This window comes from Jaculus jaculus, chromosome 5 (genome assembly GCF_020740685.1).
Source record: "Jaculus jaculus isolate mJacJac1 chromosome 5, mJacJac1.mat.Y.cur, whole genome shotgun sequence".
In the NCBI taxonomy this organism is placed as follows: domain Eukaryota; kingdom Metazoa; phylum Chordata; class Mammalia; order Rodentia; family Dipodidae; genus Jaculus; species Jaculus jaculus.
Window position 1 is genome coordinate 23,252,137 of NC_059106.1, and position 26,863 is coordinate 23,278,999.

A 26,863-nucleotide genomic window follows, 5' to 3' on the forward strand; every position below is an offset into this window, starting at 1 on the left:
CTGGATGACATTTTTAAACCTTCCGTATGTGTGTGTGCAGGCACACATGTGTTATATATATGTAGTATGTATGGTATATGTGTGCACATGTGGTGTATGCACATACATGCAGGAACGCCCCAGGCATGCATACGTGGAGGCCAAAGGAAGACACTGGGTGTTCTATTGCTCTTCTGTCCTGTTTTTCCTTGAGTCTCTCTGTGAACCTGGAGCATTCTGTTTGTTGGTTAGACTGGGTAACCAGGGAATCCCAGCAAGGCAGGGAACCCTGTCTCCGCTTCCTCTTCACGGGGTTACGGGCAGGTGTGGTCACACCTGGCGTTTGACGTGTGCGCTGAGGGTCAGGCTCAGGTCCTCATGCTCGTGCAGCAAGTGCTCTTACCCACTAGCCTCCCCTGCCCCATTCCTCTTATTTATTTTTTTTTTTGAGACAGGCTGTCATGAAGCTGAGGCTGACCTTGAACTCCTGATCCACCTGCCCTCATCTCTGGGGTGACAGGCATGCACCACCCTGCCCAGTTCATGTGGTGCTGGAGATCAAACCCAGGGCTCTGTGCCTGCTAGGCAGGCATTCAACACTGCAGTCACACCTCCGGCCCTAAACTCTCTCTCTCTCTCTCTCTTTTTCAAGGTAGGGTCTTAGTCTGGCTCAGGCTGACCTAGAATTCACTATGTAGTCTCAGGGTGGCCTCGAACTCTCGGCGATCCTCCTACCTCTGCCTCCCGAGGGCTGGGATTAAAGGCGTGCGCCACCATGCCCAGCTAAACTGTCTTTTATAAGCTTTGCAACCACTTTTGCACAGCCCCTGGATTCATTTTTAATATTTTATCTCATAAGTGGGCTTATGTTGCCTTTTTTTCCTGCTGAAGTTGTTTCTCAAGGAAAAAGAAAAAAACACCCTGTCTGAGTCATTCTGTTTGGAGAGGCAGAGACCTGTCTCCTAACACTCTTTCCTCATGAAAGCAATGTCACTTGCTCTGCTGGAAGAATTGAAAAGTACGCAAATTTCATGGGCATTTTAAGAGTCTTCCTGGAAACTGGTTGCTGTGGCCAGTTGGGAAATGACAGTTCTAATGGAAGGACCTTGATTCAAGTTCTTCCTCCTGCAGGTGCTGGACAAGGGAGTGCTAGCTTGGGCTCAGCTGGAGGGAGACTCCAGACATAGAGAAGGAAGGGTCTATGGGCTTAGAGCGACTCCCTGGTGCTTGGTGTGAGAGGACCCCAGCTCCCTAATAGCTCATCCTTTCAAGCCCAGGCCCCAGCACATAGTAGGTGTTTCCAAACTGTTTGTTGAACTTCTTGGTGAAGGGATGTCAGTCGGTTGCCTAGCAGCAGTTGAGCCAGAGCCATATGCCTCACAGAGAAATGGACAAGGGGGAAAAATGAGGGGCTTCCAATCAGAAGATGTGAAGGGGTCAGTGAATATCATGGTGTGCCCTGAATGACAAGCCCGTGATGGGACAGGCTCACATTAGGTCCATGGCAGACCAGCTGGGAGGGAAGGCAGGTAGCAGAGATGTGGGCCATGCAGCTAGGGAGATTCTGAGCTGGCATATGTCACTCTGCCATCCTGCACCGTGGGGCCCAGAAAGCAGTGAGACATGGTCATGTTTGGAGGGTGTATGTTTCTTTTTTTGGGGGGGGGGTGAGGAGTACAGGGTAAGACAAGGTCTCACCTTGTAGCTCAGGCTGCTCTTCCACTGGTGATCCTCCTGCCTCAGCCTGGATTAGAGACACATACCGCCAAGCCCGGATGAGATTCTGAATAGCCTGTCAACTTTTCTGACCCTCTATGCTCCAGTTGAGGTGATCGTTATAGTTGGTCAGCCACATTGTCAGGAGCTATGACCTTGAGAAAGCAACCTGATCTGGTCTCTCATGTCTATTGATTGTGATTTCTATCTGAGAGGGTGGTTGAGAGATTAAATGTTACTAAGACCAAGAAGCACTTGGAACACACCAGGCCCATGTTACCTGTTTGCTGCGCCATGAACACAGCTGTGACCGTCTTACTCCGGTTCTTTGGTGCCTATCCCTACACGTCCTAGGGTGCCCGTCTTTGCCCCAGTGGTCACTGAGTTCCTTCCCTCTGTGTCAGGTCCTGGCCAACAAGAGTCATTACTGGGAGGAGGAGGAAGTGTGGCGCATGGAGATATACCTCTCGCTGGGAGTGCTGGCCCTCGGCGTGTTGTCCCTGCTGGCTGTCACCTCACTTCCGTCCATTGCAAACTCGCTCAGTTGGAGAGAGTTCAGCTTCGTGCAGGTAAAGTGAGTCGTTCCGCCCCTCCCCCGCCCTCGCTGCCAGGAGCCAGCTGCAGCGCCGCCCTGCTCCGCCCTTCTTGCGCTCCATGAACGGTATACCCCAGCTTGGGTCCTGGGCGCAGTGAGACCATCCTGCCAGGTGTCCAGGCCTTCCTGCCCCATGAGCTCCCCCACCCCCAGCCTCCTGATCTGATCTCAGCTTGCCTAGGACAAGCTCTTCTTTCTAACCCTGGGAAGTCACACACAGGCTGCATCTAGGCCGGTGGGCAGAGTACAGAACCCTGTGCTGAGCCTCCTTGAGAAACACCATGCTTGACCGTGAAGCGTAGGCACCGCGCGCTTGCTGGTGGACGTAGGGGTGAGTGAGCTCTGGGCACGTCTAGTCCACCCTCCGTGCTCTCAGCTTAACCTGGCGCAGTTTTTCCCATGTAGTGCAGATCAGAGTTGAGAATGAGGATCACTACGTATATACCGGATGAGGCAAGACAGCGTTCCTGGGACAAATCCAGGGAAACAGAGGCCTGGGGATTGGGATGTAGCTCAGTCCTAGAGCACTTGCCTGGCATGTGGGAGGTCCTGGGTTCAATTCCTAGCACTGTAATAGAAATGTAGAATAGGATGGGATGGGATGGGATAGAGTACAATATGAGCTAGGAGCGATAGATGAACAGACAGTAGAAAAGATGTTTTCCCTCAAGAGAGTCACATATGGACTGGAGAGAGAGATGGCTTAGCAGTTAAGGCACTTACCTGTGAAGACTAAAGACTTATATTCTATTCCACCCTCCAGGTCCCATATAAGCCAGACATACAATGGCACAAGCACCAGTGTCACACATGCACACAAGGGGGTGTGCACAATTCTCTCTCTCTCTTTTGTTCTCTCACCTTAAAAAAAAGGGGGGCCAGTCTGTTCTGTTGACACACACACTCTGGCACATCAAAGAATCTAGTAGTAAGGTCTACAACAAACAGACCTCTATTTTGCTGTGTGTGTCTGTGTGTGCATTAGTGTGTGTGAGCATGTGTGTGTGTGTGTGCTAGAGAACTACTTGGAACATCATTCCTTAGGTGACCACCATTTTTGAGAGAGGGTCTCTGAAGTCGACCAACTAGGCTACACTAGCTGGCCAGCGAGCCCCCAGGGATCCTTCTGTCTCTGCCTCCCAGGCACCCAGATTCCAGGCATGTGCTACCATGCCTAGCTTTTGACATGATTACCGGAGATCAAACTCAGGTCTTCATGCCAGTGTGGCAAGCACTTTACTAACGGAGCTATCTCTCCGGCCCTACAAACCACTGTTAAACAGACTTTCAACGTCGCTGTCTCTGTTCCTTGGTAGAAAACAGCTGACAGTCCTCTAGGAAACAACGTCAGGAGAATGGGTCTCCATGTATTTGTCAATGCAGAACACACTTAATGAGCAGTTGCTGCATGCCAAGCACCATGCTAAGCCTGGATGCAAGAAGTCAAAGTTGGCAGAGTCTTATTTCAGTTGCATAGGACCAAACACGCTTAAATTCCCAGGCGCCTCCAGCTCTTCTCCGCAAGTATGTAAGGGGTCAGTGTTGGCGGATGAACTCATCTCTTGGGTGGATGGGAGCTGACTCACTGCAGTTGTAGTGCATCAGGGCAGAGAACAGCCATTGCAGCCACCCCCACTGTCAACTAAAATCTGTTGAGATCTCTGTGTAGCAAGGACTCAGAGGGACAGTGACAATATCCTGCTCTTATGTAACCAAAATTAATTATTCGTGCCTGGGGACCCTTAGTGTACTTTAGAAACAAATAGTTGAGGTTGGCTTTTAAAATATGTCTGTTGATCTCCAAGGCTCTGCTTGTCTCAGAAGGTCCCTACAGGAGGCTTAGGGCTAGCCTAAGAGGGCGGGGAGGGAAGGAATTTTACTGATAGCCCACTAATACCCGAGTGCCTTGCACCCAAATCTCAGATTTTCCTGTCTCGCCTGGAGTAACCCCAGTATATGGTTTGTCCACAATTACAGCACACTGCAGGTTGCTCCCCTCTCCAGAAGTTTCCTTCTTTAAGCAACCACAGATTACACGCCCTGGCTCTGGCTGCCAGAGAAAGCCTATGGATTTGGCTTTGTTAGCAGAAGCGGACGGGGACCCCAGAAGCCACACTGTGCTTTACATATTGACGAGTGACAATAAAAATGTGAAAGTCCATCTGCCACCGCAAGGAATGGGGAAGGAGCTGGATGGTAGAAAGTCAGTCTGGGTTTCATTTGTGGAAATCCAATGCTTGTACTTCTATCAGAAAGAAATAAAGAGAGAAAGAAAGGAAGCAAAGAAGGGCGGGAGGGAGAGAGAAAAAGAGAAAAACTTGCTGTTCTATCTTATGAGAGTGCAGTGTGGGGAGGCACAGTCAGCGCCGAGAAGTCCACTTCCAGTGGCCCTTTCATGACCCTCCCTGCTCTATAAGTGCGGGAAGACCATTTCTACCCTTTGAGCCTCCCTGGACACTCTTAAAACATGCAGTGAATTTCTTAGGGGATTTTTGTGAGCTAGAATGAGAGGCTGCGTATGTACGAAAAGCACGAAAGCACCGTGCTATGCTTTGTGTACCTGATTGAGAGAGTGTCTCATACTAAATCTACAGTTCCCAGGCACAGCTAGATTAGCTGGCCAGCTCGTGGCGTGGATCCTCCTCCGCTGCACTGGGATTATAGGTGTGTACCGCTGGGGGCGGGGGATCCAGACTCAGGGCACGTTTGTGTGGCGAGTGTTTTACTCACTGCGCCGTCTCCCCAGCCCCTTGCTTTGTGTTCCTTTGGGTGTTTTCATTTGGCTTCAGCTGTGCTGTGCTGAACTCTCCCGGTCCAACCCATTGTGCCATTCGATCCCCAAGTGCCTGCCTGGGTAAAGCTCACTCTCATAAAACACCCATGGGTGAGCTCTTAGCACCCGAGCTGACATTGTTCCTGAGCTAGAGGAGCTTCCCTTGACTTCGCCTCAGTACAGCTACTTACCTGAAATAATGACAGAGACCAGCCTGACCCTCACTTGGTGAGTGATTGCCACGGCCCCTTCCTGCCACAGTAATTGAGCACTGGTGGGGCGCTACCAGCGACCTCGCTGTGGCCTCCTGGCTAACAAGCTTCTGTGTAATAAAAATAGCCCCACCTCGGGGGAGGGGTTATTAATGGTCCATAACAGCTCTCCTGTTCTTCTGCTCTCTGTTGGCCATCCTTGGATTTTTAAACTGTTCTCAGAGAAAAGGAGTTTTGGGAAAACAAATTCTCTAGAATTATCCAGGCTTGCCAGCAGGATTGGAAAGTCAAAGGGTCTGTTTTCATGGTCTGGCCTTGTGGCTGTCAGCCCTTGCTAGGAACAATTAGTCCAAGGCTAATGCCTGCCACCTTTGCCATGAGACTTTGGAAGGCAAAGAAAAAGGATGCATGAACAGAAGGTGCCCACTGTGGCTGGTGGGTCCATGGGGAAAACATCACACTGTGCCAATGCAAGGCAAGCAGTATTCCCTCTTCTGGGTCCAGATGGAGTAATGAGGGCCGCAGAGGACCAAACCCTAGGGGTTCTTGGCATGGCCCGGATGCTGAGACTATCCTAGACCTGAGGGGCATTTGTTGTGGGTGGGTTTTCGTTGCTACCCCATCTTGGAAAGCCCGGGACACATTATGTGGGCTCCAAGGGTCCCCAGTGGGTCTCTGTCTAAAGGAAAGATAGGTCTATGTTCTTTCCAATGAGCAACCTGAGCACCGGGACCCATTTGGGCTCTTCAACCTTCAGCTAGAAGGGTGTGGGTGAGAGTTTCCAAAATTAGTGCCTTAGTCCTAGAGACACATTTGTATCATCTGCTGATCTGTGAAAAACAACAGATGACTGAGCCCCACCCCAAACCAGTTTAATCTGAATTTCTGTGGATTGTGCTGGGGAGCTCAAATTCTTTCCCTAACCCCTCAGGTCATTGTGTGTGTATGTGTGTGTGTGTGTGTTTGTATGTGCATGCACATGTACACGTGTGTGCTCGTGTGTACACAAGTACATATGTGTGGGTGTGAGTATGGATGCAATGTCAGGTGTCATTCCTTGAACTCTGTCTACCTATTTTTTTTTTTAAACAGGGTCTCTCAATGGCCTGGAGCTTACCAATAAGGACAAATTCACTGGCCAGAGAGTCCCAGGGTTTTTCCTGTCTTCCCCAGTGCTAGGATTACAAGAATCTATCACTATTCTGAGATTTTATCTTTGTTGTTGTTTTTGTTTTTCAAGGTGTGGTTTTGCTCTATCCCATACTAGCCTGGAATTCACTATATAGTCTCAAAGTGGCCTCAAACTCATAATGATCCTCCTATCTCTGTCTCCTGAGTGCTGGGATTAAAGGTGTGTGCCACCATGCCATACATACTCTGAGATTTTTAAAAATTTTGTGTTTTTATTTATTTATCTGAGAGAGACAGAGATAGAGAATGAGTGTGCCAGGGCCTCCAAACGCATGCACCACCTTGTGCATCTGGATTATGTGGGTCCTAGAGAATTGAATCTGTGTTCTTTGGCTTTGCAGTCAAGTGCCTTAACCACCAAGGGATCTCTCCAGCCCCTGAGCTTTTTGTTAATGTGAGTTCTGGGGGTTGAATTCAGATCCTCATGCTTTGGAGGCAAACACTGTGTGCTGCTATCTCCACAGCCCTCCCCAGGTGTTCTTAGCATGTTAGCATAGGTTTGAATGCAGTTGCCAACTGATCGGTTCTCCAGGATAGTAAGTGCTGCCTGGCTATCTCAGGGCCCAGTGACTCCATAAAGAGAAAGGAGGAAGGGGACCACCAGCTGGGACTGGACACCTGATTAGAAAATGTCAGAATGACTGACAAGCTATTCAAGACTTATCTCCATGGCCAGTGCTGGGAGACCTTTGTAACCTTAAGTCTTCCATGGTGAGAGTTCAGAGTTCAGCGAAAGTCAGTGGGGCTTGGAAGTTGCTGAGACACATTTCTTGACAGACATTTCTGGAAGTGACAAGTGTTTCCACGTGGTTTACAGTCAAGGAGGCTTCCATTTGAGAACTGATGGCATTAAGGTGACATGTGTATTAAGTGTAGGTCAGAGCATCAAGCCAACAACGTCTATGCAACTGGCCTCACTGAGAGGGGATATATTAAGGATAAGATAAGATGCTTGAAGCAGACACCAGAAAACCAGAGATGGCCAAGAAGGATAGATACAGGCCAGGGAGGCTCTTTGTTATTTGGGTATTTTTTTGGAGCAAAATTGTCCCTGGGAAGCTGTCCATGAAATCACAGTGTGCAGACACCAGGAAATGCTTTCTTATTGTGTTGAGCAGAAGCATTCCAAGGAATTCTTGTGTGCGGTATTCTTTCACTGGCTGGGGCTCCCCATCCTGCTATTTGCACAGGAGCAATGAGAAAGAATAAGACTCAATGCAGAGACAGCCATTCATTTAGTCATTCCTCTTGTCAAAAGTTCGTTGGCCGTGATGGCAATGGAACCAAGGCCCTTGTGCATGCTGGGTAAGGGCAGTAGCACTGAACCAGTCCCCTGACCTCATATGGAAAGCTGTCTGAAGGTGCTGAAAAGATGGATCAGCAGGTAAAGTGCTAGCCACTCAAGCATGAGGACCTGAGTTCAGATCTTCAGCTCCCACATAAAATACCACATGTGGTGGTTCACTCCTGTAATTCCAGCTCTAGGGAGGCAGAAACAGGAATCTGTGTAGTCCAGCTGCATCAGGGAGGTCCCCATTCATAGAAAGACCCTGTCTCAAAGGACAAAGTGGAAAGAGATTGAGAAAGACACCCAGTGTCAGCCTCTGGCCTCTGGATGCATGTGCATACAGTGGCACCCCCACAAACATGTGCACTCACATATATACACATATATGCACACCTCACACACACGTCCATGGCCTCCCAAGAAAGTGTCTAAGAGAAGCTCAAACAAGGCAGATCGCTCAGCAGGACCCTCGGACCTATGCTGACAAACCAGGCCACTTGCAGCTTTTCTAGAAAGCTTCAAATCCATGTCTGCCGAGCAGCAGCATCAGCCATATTGGTGTGCAACCACATTTTAATTAAACCAGGGCATGGCTCCTTGGAGAAATTGTGGAGTGCTCATTTCTTTTTTTTAATTTATTTTTTATTTAATTTATTTTATTATTTTTTTGTTTTGTTTTATTTTTATTTATTTATTGAAAGCGACAGAGAGAAGGAGGCAGAGAGAGAGAGAATGGGCACACTAGGGCTACCAGCCACTGCAAACGAACTCCAGATGCATGCGCCCCCTTGTGCATCTGGCTAACGTGGGTCCTGGGGAATTGAACCTTGAACTGGGGTCCTTAGGTTTCACAGGCAAGCGCTTAACTGCTAAACCATCTCTCCAGCCCTATTACTTTTTTATATTAACAACTTCCATGATTGTAAACAATATCCCATGGTAATGCCCTCCCTCCCCCCCCAGAGTGCTCATTTCTTGATGGGCCACTTAGCTGATAAATAAAATTCCCAATGGCTCCTAGTGGCACAGAATTTTAGCCAGAGATACCTAGGCCCTTGCCCGTGCCCCAAGCAGACCACTGCGCAGTGTGGGGCCTCCATCTCAGAGACTTGCTGTCAATCCTGTGCTTCCTGCTGAGGCTGACAAAGTGGCATGCTCAGGGTCGGTGCCAGCTGAGAGAGAACAGCACTCATGGCAGAATCTGCATTTCCCCCTGTGTCCAAGAGCCTGCTAGCATGCAAAAGCCATTAGGGAATTTTCACTTCCAGGGCACTTCCCATCTGGCCTTTGGTGGGGAGTCCAGTCAGGAGCTGCTCTTTCCTGGAAGGGACTCACAAAAGCTGCCTGATGCTGCAGGGATGGGGGCTTGCGCTGCCTTTCACCTCCTTCCAGGGGCGGGAGTCCTGGGCGGGTTCTAGTTCCAAGTGGGGCAGATCAAGGGTCAGAGTACAGACAGCTTCTGTGTGGTCTTTGGTGGCTGTCTGTAAAATGCCAGGTCACCTAGACTACAGGCCCCTGGAGCCACTTTCACTCTTGTTGCCAAGTCCCTGTGCCATCTGTAAGTTATTTACTGTTTCTTTTTACTATATGTTTCTCTTTCTTCAAGTCAACTTACAAATCTATCTATCTATCTGTCTATCTGTCTATCATCTATTATTTGAGGCATGGTCTCATGTAGCCAAGGCTAGCCTGGAATTCACTATGTGGCTGAGGGTGACCTTGAACCTCTGATCATTCTGCCTCCCTTCCAAGTGTTAGGGTTACAAGTGTGCACCCCCATGCCCACTTTTATGCAGTACTGGAGACTGAGCTCAAGCTTTCGTGCATGCTAAGCAAGGATTCCTCTAACCGAGCCCCAGCCTCATCCCTTTTAAGCCAGTCTTACCTTATTCAGGCATCAGCTGTGGAATTCTGGTTTAGGCATGTCAACAGACACCTGTTGCCAGTAGAACATTCTTAATCCCCTTTCAAAGTCATTTAATCTAAAACTAGCAGGCACCAGAGGTCCAAAACAACACATTTATAGGAAAACATTGTCGTCTTGTGAAATCTGCCAGGGTCAGTCCCCATATGCCTGCAGTGTGGAAGTATTGTCCCCATTTTCTGCTTGGAACCCTGAAGCACAGAGAGTTTAAGAAGCGATCGTGAGATTTTCCATAGAAAGAGTAATGGAGGCTGAGGATGTGGCTCGGTTGGTAGAGGCCTTACCTGGCACGTAGGAAACCCTGGGTTTGCTGCGCGGCACCACATAAAGCCAGTGTGATGACCCATGCCTGCAACCCCAGCACTGGGGAGGTGGAAGACCTGGAGGCAGGAGGGTCAGAAGTTCAAGGTCATCGAGGGTTACAAAGAGAATTCAAGGCTACTCTGGGCTCCATTAGATGGACATGGAGAGAAGAGGGGAGGGAAGGAGAACAAAAAGGGAGGAGGAGGGAGGACAAGCTGGGGGGGCTGCGACTGGAACACGCAGCTGTGGTCCTAATGGCCTTCTGCTCCCCGCTCCGAGGAGCCACAGGCTGTGTGTCCCAGGCTCCCGCTCACCCTCCTTCTTCCCTCCGCAGTCCACACTAGGCTTCGTAGCCCTGCTGTTGTGCACGCTGCACACGCTCACCTACGGCTGGACCCGCGCGTTCAAGGAGAGTTACTACAAGTTCTTCCTGCCACCCACGTTCACACTCACGCTGCTCCTGCCCTGCGTGATCATACTGGCCAAGGGCCTCTTCCTCCTGCCCTGCTTCAGCCGCAGACTGGCCAAGATCCGCAGGGGCTGGGAAAAGGACCGGGCTGTCAAGTTCATGCCGCCTACTGACCAGGTCCTGGTGGAGAAAACAAGCCACGTTTAAAGTGTGCCGGCCTCAGAAACCAGGCCCAACCTATCCATCCCCCGAGTCGAGTTCAACTCTCTTCTGGGCGGTCCAGTGGGAAGATGATAAATATATGCATGGGTGATTTGAGATCGGAATTCATGGGGTGCAAATGCACACTGGTATTCACAATGGCACATCCATGCGGGTGATATGTATGTACATATGTTTCGTATATATAACAGGATCTGTAGTTACTCTTGCTTAGTTAACAACTTGGACCCCTGAGATTTCAGCTTGTATATTTCAAAGCAAGTGCCACGTATTAAACAGCAGACCTACTCATGTGACATTGGCAGAGGCCTACACGACACTTGAACCTTACTAGGTCCCGCCCTTTCTCCTCTCCCTCCCACTTCCCTTGGCTGGTGCAGAGCTGACACTCATAAGTGACAAGGGACAAGAACAACTTTGGGTGCAGTCCACCTGTCACCCCAGGGCTAAAGAAAGTTCAGGTAAGCGGAGGGGGGGGAGGCAGGTTGGTGGTGGCTGGATTTATCTTTTCCCTGCACCCTTGGGCAGCCGGGAAGAGGCCCAGCAGGAAACCTAGAGCCTAGAACCTGTCCTAGAGCCCTCACAGGCTGCTCTTTTGCACAGACAGGGTAGGGCTACCTCCAACGGATCCTCTCTGAGCTGAGGAGTCCGGAATCACCATGGAGTCTGCAAATTGATCCTTCTGCGGAGGTGTGAAGTCACCTCCTCACCAGAGCCACTAATGAGCCTGGCCCTCGGAACAAGTGTAATTGCTTTCCCTCCATTAAGTCAGTGGTGACCGCTCTCCAAACCACTGTGCCTTCTCACCTTTTCTGTCATGAATGCGGCCGTCTCCTGGGAAGGCGTGGAATCGACTCTTGACAGCGCAGTCAGAGGGGGCGGGGATGCATCAGCTCGTGCTTGGACTTGCCCAGGGGCTGAGACTATCTTCATTGAGTTGGGTTTGAGGAAAATAACAGAGACCTCTTTACAAATGTTCTCTTCTGTCTGTGGACCCTCCCTTCTAAGTACCCAGAAATCCACACCAGCTCCGGGTTCCTCCTGATGGCGTGTAACAGTGCCTCTTGTCTGTGGATGCACCTTCCTCCCTGCCAACTGCAGTCTGAAATCATTATTTGTCTGCATTCTTGAGAGAGATCACATTCCCATATTTTATTGCAATGTACTGTTATAATTGCCTAATCTTATTATCAGTTGTTAATCTCTTCCTGTGCCAACTTACTACCTATACCTTATCACAGCTATGAATGATAGAAACCTACAGCACATACATATAGGGTGCAGCACTGTGGGCTCAGACATCCACTGGGGTCTTGAATGGCCCTGCGGATACGGGGAGATGACTGTAATTATAACCCAAACTAGCTGGGAGGGGGTCTTTACCACCAAAGCTACAAGCCTAAGGACCCTAAGCTTCCCCAGAGTATAGGGGTCCAGACCACCTCCAGGGCCAAAGGACATCTGTCCTCCAGCCCTGGGCCATCCATGACTGGTTCACACTGACAATGGTTTACTTCCCTTGTGGAGAAACAGCTGTTCCCAGACAAGTTTCCCTGGGCTCCCCAGAGCCAGAGTAATCTGCTACCAAAAACTCATTTCAGAACGTAGAGGTCAGTTGGGCTTCTGTGTGGCAGAGCTAGAGGGCGCAGGATAAAATGTCCCTGGTGGCTTCCAGGCACATGAAGGTCCTTCAGTGTAAAGTAAATAAAAGCTCGATTTCAGAAGAACCTCTCCCGAGTACTATAGCTGGACTGGAGCAGCTGACTGCTTCCTTGCAGATATTTCCAGCTTCTTCTCCAGCGTGAGGGGAGAGCTTGTGACATAAGTTGGTCCTGGTGGACCATCAGCCATCCACAGGCCACACAGAAGCTGTAGAATGGGTTCAAGCAGAACAGACTTTACAAATTTTTTTTTTTTTTAATTTGAGAGAGAGGGAGAGAGAAAAAGAATTGGTGTGCCAGGACCTTAGCCACTGAAATCAAACTTCAGACACTTGTTCCACCTAGTGGGCATGTGTGACCTTGCACTTGCCTTATCTTTGTGCATCTGGCTTACATGGGATACAGAGAGTTGGACACAGGTCCTTAGGCTTCACAGGCAAGCACCTTAACAGCTAAGCCATCTCTCCAGCCCCAGAGAAGATATTTGAGCATTTGTTTGACATTTGTTTGGAAGCAGGAAGTGGAAGCCACAGATGGTTTTACCCCAGTGGGGATCAGCTACCTTCCTTCTCCAGCCCTCCCTGAAGGGACATGGTTCCTTGTACCAAAGATGCCACACAGGGGGACTCAAGGGTGTTCTCCCCACAGACACCATTCCCTACCCTCTTCCTGTTGAAGGTGCTTACCAAGAGGGAGGTGAGGCAGAGGAGTTGTCTGTCACCCGTGCTAGATTAATCCACTTGTAAACTGAAGGTGAGCTGTATTCTTGGCCCTGACCTGTGTCTGTCTCTGAGGTTCCGCCCCGTGTCACCAGAAAGCTGGTGGCGGCATTCCCCAAGAAAGCAGGTCACTTCCTATACCTGGGTAAGTGTGTGCCTCTGGGTACAGAAGTGCCTACGCCTGGTGCTCTAGAAATCCTACGTGCCACAGCCTGAGGGGCACTTGTCAAATCTATACTGTTGACAGAGTCTATTTGTTTCCACCTTGTAGATCTTGTGTCAGAACCAGTGAAAATAAACATGCAGCCTGTGAGCTCCAAGGCTTTTGCTTCTGGTGAGCAGATCGTGCAGACACTGGCTCCTTTGTGTTACTTACTTTCCTGGTTTTTGTGACCAAAAACCTGACCAAAAGCAGTTAAGGGGAGGTAGGGATTATTTTGGCTTACAGTTCCAGTGGGTACAGTCCATCATGGTACATGTGCATTCAGGAAGCAGGAACTGGGGCCGGGCTCTAAGGCTGCAATCCTACCCCTCAATGACCCACTTCCTCCACTAAGGGTCTACGTTCTGAAGGTCCACAACCTTCCCAAACAGCACCACCAGCTGGGGACTCCTAAGCGTTCAAACATGCCTATGCAGGACATTGCATGCCCAGGCCACAATGGCAGACTTCTGGTTGGAGCCTGCACACAATCATCCATGCATAACGTGCCTGCATCGCCAGGGTGGGCACAGAGACGTATACCAGAGCCAGCCACTGAGGCAGGACAGGTAGGAGCGCAGAGTAGTGACAAACCAGAGGAAATGGGTGAGGTCATATGACATAGCCAGTTGAAGGATGACTCAAGTATTCTGGGCCAGTGGGGTAAGCACAGGCACTCTGGAGTGAGCCTGCAGAGGCCCTGGGTGAGTGAGAACAATGACACCTACTAAGTGCCCAGGAAGCAGGAAGATTGGGCTCTCGGGGTTGAGAAGGTATGGAAATCATTGGAAAAAGTGAAAGGGAAAACTTAAGGAGTGAAAACACTTCATCACATTCTTTTTGCATGTGTATGTGATGTGTGGTGTATGTTTATATGTTTCTGGGTACATGTGTGTAGGATGTAAGTGTAGTTCAGAGATTGATGTGGAGCTTCCTAATCACTTGCTCTGCATGTTATGAGGCAGGGTCTGTCATTGAACCTAGATCTCCCCAGTTTAGCCAGACTAGCTAGCCAGCAAGCCCCGGTGATCCTCCTGTCTCATTCCCCGGCACTAGGACTGCAGACGCACACCACCGTGCTGGGCTTTGCATGGTGACTGGGGATCTGAACTCAGGTGCTTGGGGGCAAGCATGTTACCCACTGAGCCATCTCCCCAGCCCAACAATTTTTTTTTTTTTGTCTAAAGAGAATTATGGGGGCTGGGGAGATGGCTCAGTGTTTAAAGGCGCTTTCTTGTAAAGTATAATGGCCTGCATTCGATTCCCTAGTACCAACATGAAGGCAGATATACAACATGGCACATGAGTCTGGAGGTTGTTTACAGTGGCAGGAAACCCGGGTGTGCCCATGCTTTCTCTCACAAACAAATGGATGTATAATATTTTCGCCGGGTGTGGTGACCCACACCCTTCACACCAGCACTTGGGATGTGGAGGTAGGAAGATGAGTTTGAGTTTGAGGCCAGCCTAAGTAAGACTACACACTGAATCCCAGGCCAGCCTGGGCTAGAGCAAGACCCTACCGCAAAAAAAAAAAAGAGAGAGAGAGAGAGAACTATGGGCTAAGGAGATGGCTCAGTGGATAAAAGTGCTTGTTGCACAGGCATGAGGACCTGAGTTCAATCCCCAGCACCCACGTGAAATGCCAGGCACGGCCACGCACGCCTGTAATCCCAACACTGAGGGGGCCATAGAGAGGCGCCGCTGGGGCTCCCTAGTCAGCCAGTCTGATGGAAAAATGGTGAGCTCTAGTTTCAGTGAGAGACTGTCTCAGAGAAATAAGGCAGAAGGGTGATAGAAGAGAACACCGTTGTCTTCCTCTGACCACGTGTGTGCATGGCGCATGCACACCCGCACATGCACACATGCATACGTTACACACACACACACACACACACCGCTGTCAATGTCCATGTGAAAGAAAGAGACCTATTTGTGCTTTCTAAGTGTGCAAAGTGGATTTTGTTCCCCCACAAATTTTTATATTGACTCTAGATTATTAATATCTCTGCTTGTTTGGTCTGTAACGGTTCATCAGACAAACTTTGGCTCCAATTTTGGTTTCTCTGCTCAGAAATGAGCAGTCACAAACGGAACCTGCGATGCACTACACAACCAAACCCTCCCCTCGCATGCGGTGAACAATGACCCTCTGTCGCTGAGTGCTGCCTTCACTTGCTGGTCCAGAGACTTGGCTCATTCCCATAAACCCCCATCATACCCAGAGCCCACTCTTGAAAATATACTTTCAGGCAATAATGGAAATATCCCTCCTGAAGAGTCTTCCTACTATGAAATACCTTGTTCCTAGACACACACACACACACACACACACACACACACACACACACACACACACACACTATAAAGCATCGCTGTGTGCTCAGGAGGAAAGGAAAACACCAGGGCAAAAATAAGAAACAAACTGGAATACATAAATAAACAAAATGCTCTTTGGCTCATGGCAGAGGCAAGTTCAAGTCCTTTCTGGTGAAAATTCAACCTTAGTTCATAACACCTCAATAGGAGCACAGTGCCCACAATCAACAAACCACGGGTGGGAGTCAAGAGAAGCATCCCCACGGACTTCAACGAGTAGAAACTGGTACAGAGAACAAAGACTATGATAATAATGTATCATATTTCTTCTGAATTTTTTTAAGTAGAGTCAAAAATAAGAAAGTTGAGCTGGGGAGACAAGACAGCTTAGTTGGTCAGGCACTCTCCTCACAGGTATGAGGGCCTGTGTTCAATCCTTAGTACTCATAAATGCCAGTGGCAGTGACATGATGGTGGCATGCCCTTGTGATCCCCTCTCACTGTTGGTGAGAGTGCAAACTAGTGCATCCACCATGGAAATCGGTGTGGACGTTTCTACAAAGCTTCAAATAGAAGCACCGTATGACCCACCAGAACTACTCCTGAGCATATATCATAAGAACCCAATGGGTTTCTACAAAAACACTTGCTCGTTCACAATTATTGCTGTGCTATTCAGAAAACTAAGATATAGAACCAGCCTAAATGCTCATCAACTAATGAATGAATAATGAGGATGTTGGACCTATGCACAATGGAGTTTTATTCAGCCATAAGGAAAAATAAAATTCTGTGTTATAAAGAAAAATAGATGGAGCTTGGACTCAAAAAGGCAAGCACCATGTATTCCCATTCATCTGCAGTTCCTAGCTTCAAATTTCTAGATACATATGTACATAGGAGCTATATATGTAAGTAGGAATCAGTAGATGCTGAGAAGCTAGAAATGGGCCAGGAGAAAGGGGGAAAGGAAGGGGAGGGCTTTAGTCAGCAGAGCACATGTGGTAAGAAATTACGGGGGTGAGAATACCAGGGATGGAGTGAGGAGGAAGAGAGGAGGCATGAGGGCTAACGAAAGCTAAAGACATACAGAAAAGTTATATGGGAACCTACTTCCTTGTTAGCTAATTAAAATATAATAATAATAATTATTATTTTTTACTAACAACTTCCATGACTGTAAACAATATCCCATGGTAATGCCCTCCCTACCCCCACTTTCCCCTTTGAAATTCTATTCTCCATCATATCCCCTCCCCCCTTCAATGAGTCTCTCTTTTATTTTGATGTTATGATCTTTTCCTCCTATTATGATGGTCTTGTGCACGTAGTGTCAGGCACTGTGAGGTCATGGATCATAGAATATCGCCTATATGTATGAAGGTTGTTGACCTAGTTAAAGAAGAGAAGGTCATGGGAGGGGATTATAATGAAAATACATTACATACATAAAAATTGTCAAAAAATAAGAGTTTGGGCAATTTTCTGTAGTAATTTGATCACGCGGTTCTCAGGCATGAACTTTGTAGATGACAACATGGCATCACAATATTAAGAAGTTTCACCTATCAGCTGGGGAGCTGGCTCAGAGGTAAAGCTCTTGCCATACAAGCATGAGTACCTGAGTTCAGATCCACAGAACCCCCATAAAGTTGGATGCTGTTGTGTGTCCTGTAAGGTCAGAGGGCAGCAGCAAGAGGGGAAGCAGAGACTGAAGACTCCCCGAAGTTCCTGGGTAAGCTGGACTGGTGAATACAATAGTGCATAGCAAAAGACCTGGTCTGAAAGAAGGTGGAAGGCGAGGCAGGACACCCGAGGTTGTCCTCTGAGCTCCACACGCATGGTCACGCTAACACACATGAGCACACCACGCACACAAAATCCCAGAAGGAAGGAAGGAAGGAAGGAAGGGAGGGGTTTGTTTGAATATTCATAAAATCATTAAAGAATCAAATCTGTAGCTTTAAATCACACACATACACACATAAATTTAAGAAGCTTTAGTAGAGTTTTGTTGCAAAACCATTTGGTCTTAGACGTGTGTGTGTGTGTGTGTGTGTGTGTGTGTGTGTGTGTATGGGCATGCCAGGGTCTCTTGCCTCTGCAAACAAATGCTAGATGTTTGTACCACTTAAGTCTGGTTTTATATAAGTGATTGGGAAACTGAACGCAAGCCTGCAGACTTTGCAAGCAGATACCTTTACCCACTGAGAACCATCTTTCCAGCTCTCTACTAAGGTTTTAAAAAGGAAATAATTCTACCTGCTGTAATTTCTTTCAAAGGTATTTAAAAAGCTGAATTATTTCCCAGCTTATTCTCTGAGACCATGAGAGATAATTAAAACTGGACAATATATGATGAAGTCTACTCACATTCCTAACAGATTCAAAAATGTCAAGCCAAAATATTAACAAGATTAATCTTGTGATATATAACAAGATCAGACATCATGACTAAGTTTGGATTATTCTAGGAATGCAAGTGTGGCTTAACATAAACTCTATAAATATCACTATCCATATTCACCACATTGAAAATTTTGATCATCTCAATAGAAAGAGTAAATGAAAATGATAAAATCCTACACTCATTTGCCATGGTTTGGAAATAGTGTGAATGTGTCCTCCAAGGGTCCATGTGTTAGAAAATTGTTCTCCTACATGGCATTATTAAGTGGCAGAACCTTTAAGAGATGAGGTCTGGTGAAAGGCTATTAGGTCCCCACTGGGGTAATCATCTTCGGAAAGAATTGATATAGTTCTCAAGGGACCCTGGATATTCCCATAACAGTTGGTCATTGCATTTAAAAAAAAAAAAAAAAAAGCAAGATTGACCCCTTTCTGGAGGCTCTCTGGCTTCTTTCTTGCCATGATATCTCTCCCTCTACAGGTGTTCCCATGATTGTGATGTCACCAACCATGAGGCCACAAGAGGCCAAATAGATAGGGCTGCCCAATCATGAACTTGTGGCTTTCGAACGTGAACTAAATGCATGGAACCTAGGGTATTTTGTTATAGCAACAGAAAACAAACTCATATACTACCCATGGTTTTAGAACCAAAAAACAACAAGGGTCTGGAAAGATGGTTTAGTGGTTAAGGTGCCTGCCTGCAAAGCCAAAGGAACCCAGTTCGATTCTCCAGGACCTGCATAAGCCAGATGCACAAGAGGACATATGCATCAGGAGCTCATTTACAGTGGAAATGGAAGCCCTGGCATGCCCATTCTCTCTCTCTGCCTCTTTCTTTCTCTCAAATAAATAAATAAAAATAAAACAACAACAAAAAGAAGCACCTCTTAGATAAAGAGGAGTACAAGGGATTTTTCATAATCTATTAAAAACTTAAAGGAAGTATCATTCTAGTGGTGAAACATTGCACTTGAAAATTAAGAACAAGAATTGGGGTGTAGCCGGGCGTGGTGGCGCACGCCTTTAATCCCAGCACTCAGGAGGCAGAGGTAGGAGGATCGCCATGAGTTCAAGGCCACCCTGAGACTACAGAGTTAATTCCAGGTCAGCCTGGACCAGAGTGAGACCCTACCTCGAAAAACCAAAAAAAAAAAAAAAAAAAAAAAAAGAATTGGGGTGTAGCTCAGTGGTAAAGCACTTGTCCAGGAAGGTGGTTTGAATGTGAGCTTCCCTCCCACAGCCTCATGTGTTTGTGACTAAGCCTTATACCCAACCCCCAGGGCTAGCAATTTGGAAGGTGGAGGAGGTGTGTCTCTACAGTTGGACCTTGACGTTTACTAGCCCAGTTCCAAGCCCAGGACTGAGACTACCTGTACCCAGCAAGGTGGTGCTTCCTGCTCTAGCGTGATGAAGCTTCTCTCCCAACCTATGTCTGAAGTAAACCTTCCAACCATGAGCTGCTTTGGGCGAGTGTTTGATCCAGCAGTACCTGGCATGCTCAGAGCACTGGAGTCCACCCCCAGCATGACCAGAGCAGTAAACAAATAATCCCAGGACCAAGACAAGCATGCTTATCACTCCTATTTAGGATGATATCTCAGAGGTCCTGGCCAGTGCAAAAGAAGCAAACAATGAAAGAACTAAAACATATATAAAGATATATGAAACTCATTATTTTCAGGTAACACAACTGCCCACACTGGAAAACCAAAAGAACCTAAATTATACTATATTATTAAATTATATTATATTATATTAAATATGACTTTATCCATGAAATTGCATTTCATCAGTATCAAAATCTACTGATACATATGTGCCTAGATATGAAAACACATATGCCCACATACACATGTGCATATAATAAACTCCGAAATCCTCCTATGCTAACAACAAACGGTAATATACTTTTTAAAATGGGTTACAATGTCAACAAAAGTATAAGCTACATAAAATAAACATGATTTACCTGTAGAGGCCTGTGATGAGAGCATTACAGAATTGTCTTAAAAACGTTAAAGAATGCAAGCTATATATCATGCATTTTGGTAAGGTAGAGACAAGGCTTTAGAGCTTTCAGTTTTCCCTAAATGTATCTAGACATTCAATTCATTCACTGAAATATAAAGCAGGTCATCTTTTTAGTGTGCATGTGTGTGTGGAAAAAGATGCAAATGCACGTGTGTGTGGAGGTTAGAGATCAACACCGAATGCCTTCCTTAACTGCTGTCTACCTTAGTTTTTGAGACAGATTCTCTTGCTGAACTCGATTCAAGCCAGCCTGGGATCCGCCTGTCTCTGCATCCCCCAGTGCTGGGATTTCACGCGTGCTGGATTGTACGTGAGCGTTGGTGGCTCTGAGCCCAGGTCCACATGCTTTTATGGCATGCACTTTACCCACTGAGCTATCTTGCAGCCCTGGTGACCTTTTAAATAGGTTTAGTTCTGGTACAGTCAGTAGATGAAAAAGCTCTCGTACTCACAGATCTGGCAAGAGCACTTGTCATTGCATGGTTGGCCACGTGGGGGAGCACTGGTGTCAGTCGGGAGGCAAAGACAGACCAGGACGTGCTGGGTGACTTTCTTCATTATGGTTTCTGCCTAAGGTAAAGGCAAGGATAGAGGGTTTAAAATTTTTATGGGTTCTGAGGCATATGGGCTGTCTCTTGGCTGTCAGATGAATATGTGGGAGCCTAGTGGCCTGGAGTGAGAGCCCCATGCATGGAGGTGCTTGGGTTATAGGTTAAGGACTGTATTTGAAAAGTGCGCTCAGAGAGAAGGGCTCTTGCAGAAAAGGGAGGTGACAGAAAGGCAGGGGGCCAAGGCAAGGTGACTCGGAAGTCTGAAATAGACAGTAGGGCAGGTGGTAAAAGACTGGGTTTGCAGGAGCTAGAAACGTAGCAATCACATAACTTTATGCCAACATTGCTGCACATAAACAAAAGCCCAAGTCAAGTTGAGGTACTCATGATGAATAAGATGTGGAAAGTTGCCCTTCCAAATGTCAAGATGTATTTTAAAGTTATACTAATTAACACAGTATGGCAGAAGCACAGGAATAGATAGAGCAGAGAGCCTAAAAACAGATATGGAAACCTGACACACCATGTTGTATTGATTTCTGAGATATATTTTTTGCATATTTTAATTTCTGGGATATGAGAGTTCTTCTAACTGATCACCTGCATCACCATCACTGACCAGTAGTTATTTAAGCTGTTGTCTTTTGACTCCCATGGGCATACTTGGTCTTTGAGACAATGAGTTGATAGAGAAATGTCAGAAAAAGAAAGTGGTTTTGGTGGGTGACACACACCTGAAATTGCAGCAATTGGCAGGTGGAGGCAGAGGATTAGGAATTCAAGGTTATCTTTGGCTACACAACAAGCGTGAAGACAGATTTGGCTACTTGAGACAAGGAGAAAGAACGAAAAGGAAAGGGGGCAGGGAGGGAAGGAAGGAAGGGAAGAGAAAGAGAGAGGGAAGTAGGGAGGAAAAGATAGAAATGAAGAAAGAGAAGGGGAGAGAAAGAGGAAGAAGAGGATGGAAGGAGGTGGAAGGAAAAGAAGAAAGGAAGAGAGGGAAGGATGGAGAGAGGGAGGAAGAGAGAACTGGGCCAGTGTCTTAGTATGTAGCATCTGTCCTATAGGCATGAGGATCGGAGTTTTAGCCCAGAACTCACATAAAAACGCAGGTCATGGTGCCATGCACTTATAACCGCAGGCCAGGGAGGCTGGGAAATCCCTGAAGCTCATGAACCCACCAGTGTAGCCTAATTGGTGAGCTCCAGGCCAATCACGAACACCTGGATGATGTACCTGAGAAACAACACCCAAGGTTGTCCTCTGACCTCCACATATACATGCACACGTATGCCATCACAATCTCACACACACACACACACACATGTGCCCACACACATATACATACCACACAATGCAAATAATTTTTTTTTTCTATTATAACTTTCAAAACTGATTATCAGCAGCATGGAAGAAAATTTCAGAGAAAAGAAACATTCCCAGTGTTCTTCTGCAAGTTTTGCCTTATAAAAATCATTTCAGTCCTGATACAAAAGACTATTAGTTCATCCACAGAAAATTTGTGCTGACCCAAAAGAAGCCAGTCGCAGAAGAGCACACGCTCCAAATCCATTCACATAAAATTTTTGAGCAGGCAAAAATTAAGAGACAGGAAAAAGAATGCAGTAACATAAGGACCGAGAAGAGGGGCCCCTTGGGGGGTTGAGATGGACTGGGGGTGGACATGAGGGATCTTTCTAGCATGACAGAGATGTTCTGTATATTAGTTAGAGTGTGAGTTACCGGGGTGTAGAGATTCCTTACCACTGGGGAGAATCGGTGACAGGAGAGCTGAAGGTCTACGATTTAGCAGTATGCTTCTTTAGCCTGAAAACACAGAATATTAATTTTCTGTATGTGTGTGTGCTTTGTTTTGTGTGTGCGTGCAAGCACATGCATGTGCCTTGTGTATACACATACAGAGGCCTCAAGAAGATGTCTGGTGTCACCGCCTATCACTCTTCTGCCTTGTTTCCTCAAGATACAATCTATCATTGAACTTAGAGCTCCCGTGTTTTTTCTTTCTTTCTTTCTTTTTATTTTATTTTTTTGAGACAAGCCCAACAGATTGGCCACTGGCCTTCTTTTTTTAATAGGAGAAAGAGAGAGAGAATTGGCACTCCAGGATCTCCAGCCACTGTAATCAAGCTCCAGGTGTGTGCGCCACGTTGTGTGCCTATGCAACATGGAGGGCTTGTGTCACTGTACGTCTGGCTTATATGGGAGCTGGAGAGTTGAACATGAGTCCTTAGGCTTTGCAAGCAAACACCTTAACTGCTAAGCCATCTCTCCAGGCCCTCCCATTTTTTGAGTAGACCCTTTGGCCAGGGAACTTCAGCAAACCTCACATCTCTGCCTGACTCAGTGTTGGGGTTGCAGTCATGTGCAACACACCAGCCTGGCTTTTTGCATGGGCGCTGGGAATCAAACTCAGGCCCTCATGCTTGCATAGCAAGCAGTCTGATCCACTGAGTCATCCCCAAGCTCTCAACACTCTTTCTTCTTCTTCTTTTTATCCCAAATGTTCTTTATTTATGAGAGAGAAGTTTGGGCATGTCAGGACCTCCTGCAACTGCAAACAAGCTCTAGAATCATGCACCACTTTGTGCATCTGGCTTTATGTGGGTGCTAGGGTATAAACCCTAGGCTAGCAAGCTTTGTACGCAAGCACTCTTGACAGCTGAACCATCTGTGCAGCCCCAACACTATTCCTTTTTTTAATTTTAATTTTAATTTTTAAAATTTTTATTAGCATTTTCCATGATTATAAAAAAATATCCCATGGTAATTCCCTCCCCTCCCACACTTTCCCCTTTGAAATTCCATTCTCCATCATATTACCTCCCCAACTCAATCATTGTACTTACATATATGCAATATCAACTTATTAGGTATCCTCCTCCCTTCCTTTCTCTTCCCTTTATATCTCCTTTTTCACTTACTGGCCTCTGCTACTAAGTATTTTCCTTCTCACGCAGAAGCCCAATCATCCCAACACTATTCTTGATGGATCAAAGTTTTCATATTCTGTGAAAAACATGAAATCATTTACTCTAAATCATAAGTGAAATAACAGTAAAAATGATAGGACTTTCGAAATTCTCTCTTCCATAAAAAAAAATAAATAAAGTTAAATCTAGAAAAAACAGTCAGAAACAGGCCTGGGAAAATGATGGCTCAGTGGTTAAAAGTGCTTGCTTTCCAAGTCTGCCAGCCCAGATTCAAGTCCTAAACCACTCATGTAGGCCAGATGCGAAACGACGTGGCTTAAGTATTTGGCATTCATTTGCAGTGGCAAGAAACCCTAGCATGCACGCGCGTGCGCACACACACACACAAATAAATACATACTTTTTAAAAAATGGTCAGAAACAACTTTCTCTGAAATATGGAAATTAACCAAACACCACAATCTGGGAGCATGTCCGTGGGAGCAGCTGACTCAGAAAGAATAGAGCTGGGTGTTGTTTTAATGTGCACGGCTGCTATTCCTGGCCCTCTAGCTCTGAAAATTAGGAACTGGAAAGCCACAGGAGAGCCCAGGAGAGGTGTGGAGCCCTCTTGAAGCCTGGTTCACACAAAACTGTCACCACCTCAATGGCGTGGTGGTCCCCAGAAGACCTCAAAAGAGCAGGGCTGCCTTTATTTGGCAGATCTGAGTGTAGCCAGTGAAAAACATTGTTCCCCGGGGCCATTGAAGCTTGGTGACATTATTGCTGCTATCATGCTTTGTCGTTGTTTGGGGTTTTTTGTTCTATTTTGTTTTTGCTTTTTGAGTCAGGATTTTACTATGTAGTCCAGGTTCATCTGGAATTTACAAGGTAGCCCAGGTTGGCCTTGAACTGCCAGCAAACTTTATGCCTCAGTCCCTTGCATACTGGGATTATAGACATAAGTCATCATGTCCAGCTTTAAAAAACTTTTTATTGGGCTGGAGAGATGGCTTAGTGGTTAAGGCACATGCCTGCAAAACCTAAGGACCCCGGTTCAATTCTCCAGGTCCCACATAAGCCAGATGCACATGGTGGTGCATGTGTCTGGAGTTTGTTTGCAATGGCTGGAGGCCCTGGCATGCCCATTCTCTCTCTCTCTCTCTCACTCTCCCTCTAATAAATAAATAAAATTTTAAAAAAACAAAACTTTTTATTGCATCTGTGTATGGTGTCTCTGTATAGTCATACACATGTGGCCACATGTATGTTCGTAAAGGTGTGGGGACTTGTGAACATGTGTGTGGAAGCCAGAAGTTGATGTCAGGGGTTTTTCCTCGACCATTCTCTCTTATTTTTTGAGACAGGGTATCTTCCCTTTACCGATTTGGCTATTGCCAGAGTCCCAGGGATTTCCTGTCTCTGTCTCACCAGGAACAAGATAGCGTTGCCCAACATTTTATGTGCAAGCTGGGGGTCTAAGCCCAGGTTCTCATGCTTGTGTGGCACTGAGACATCGCCCCACACCTGACTATGTTTTTTTTTTTATTTCAAAATATTGTATTTAGGAATTTTAGACAAATTCAATATATAATATCTTTCTTTACATTTGGTATTGTGTACATTTGTCATAATTACGATACAAATTAATTGTAATAGATTTTTTAAAAAATATTTTTGTTCATTTTTATTTATTTATTTAAGAGTGACACAGAGAGAGAGAGGCAGATAGAGAGAGAATGGGCGCGCCAGGGCTTCCAGCCACTGCAAACGAACTCCAGACGTGTGCGCCCCCTTGTGCATCTGGCTAACGTGGGTCCTGGGGAATCGAGCCTGGAATTGGGGTCCTTAGGCTTCACAGGCAAGCACCTAACCGCTAAGCCATCTCTCCAGCCCAGATTGTTTTTAATTACTGGGACCTTTAACTTATGAACAGAGTGCAAACTGATTGTATTCCATCAGGTTATCGTATTTTGTCCTCTCTCCCTCATCCCCATTCTCCTCAGGACACTCCTTACTGGAGATACCAGTCACCACTGTTGGGTCATGAATGCACCAGCCAGTTCCCGTTTATGGCTCCTCCATCCTTTCAGCCCCTTCCGCGATGCTTCCTGAGCCTGAAAGTCTTTAGTTTTGAGTTCTCAGCAGCCTCTGATTTTCTGCTTTTGAGCCTCCTCAGGGTTTGCTGCCCTCTCCACAGAGAAGCTTCTCTGGCTCCTGCTTCAGTTTGCTGAGTCGGACTTTGACTCTGTAGCCTAAGGGTTCTCTGGAACTCACTATATGGTCCAGGTTGGCCTTGAACTCATGGAAAGCCTCCTGCGTCAGTCTCCCATATGCTGGGATTACAGACAAATGTAATACATAACACCATGCCAGGCGCATTTTTTTTTTGAGGCGGGGTCTTTCTAACTTGCTTACTGAACTTGAACTCACATCCTCTGCCTCAGCCTCCTAAGTAGCTGAAAATAAAGGCACATGCCACCACCATGCCCAGCTTAGGGACACGTAAAAACACAAATTCAGGTACAATTTACTTTGTAGCTGCCTGTTCACACGGGTTATTTTTCATCTTTAACAACAACTAAACCCAGCTCAGTTTGTTGATCCCCAGGTGGAGCTGAGAATCACCTCATTAGCTTTCATGATGATTAGAGAACTGGCTGTGGCCAAACGGCAGCAATGGCCAGCTCTGGAGTGCGACACTGACGGGCCACCATTCAGCAGGGCTGCGGCATCCGAGACGTTCTTGGGCAGGGCCAGGAAGTCTTTCAGCCACCTCCTGGAGTGCCTGTTGTCTGACAATCGGTCCTGGTGCTAACTTTTCCTTGGAATTTTTGGGATTATTGTAAATTTATTACTGCTCATTTTTGGAATTATTATAAGTTATTACTGCTTATTTTTGTTTTTATTTTCCCCCTCCTCAGTAGTAATAGGGGAATCCAATTCAGATGCATTTTTAGTCACCAATGATTAAACAGGAAAAGAATGTTTCTACAGAAATTTCTAAGGCTGTAATGTTTAAACAGATCCTGAAACTACAACTAGTTTGAATAAACAAAGTTTCTCAGCACCACAAATGTACATTTTACCTAATGAGACATGTTCCTCACAATGCTACATGCCTTACCAATTGTTCCCAAGAAACATTACTTTCCTGAACCTTCAGATGACTTACTAGGAAAGGAGCCTGAAATGCTAGGGAGCAAAAGTGAACATCTTTCAAATAATCGGGTTAGGCCCACACAAAGAAGTAAAACAGAATGTGTAACTTTCAGAATTCACAATACAGTTTGGTGGGCTCCTAAAGGTAAGACATCAATGCAAACCACTGGTTGGATAGATCAACCCTTACCATATATGAGGGCATACATTAATGGAGTAAGGATGGTCTGGAAAGATGGAAAAGAATTAAATATCAAAATCTTC

The 26,863-nt window shown here is 46.6% G+C and overlaps 1 protein-coding gene across 3 annotated transcripts in view; it reads left to right on the top strand.

The window, feature by feature from the left end:
* Positions 1-11,588, top strand: part of Steap3 (STEAP3 metalloreductase) — a 51,034-nt gene extending 39,446 nt beyond the window's left edge. For all 3 annotated transcript variants that reach the window (XM_004659655.2, XM_045150847.1, XM_045150846.1), the window contains exons 4-5: positions 2,100-2,264; positions 10,316-11,588. In XM_004659655.2, coding sequence (XP_004659712.2) covers positions 2,100-2,264; positions 10,316-10,597 — 447 coding nt within the window. In that variant the 3' untranslated portion in view covers positions 10,598-11,588. The remainder of the gene's footprint in view (positions 1-2,099; positions 2,265-10,315) is intronic.
* The last annotated feature ends 15,275 nt before the right edge of the window (positions 11,589-26,863 follow it).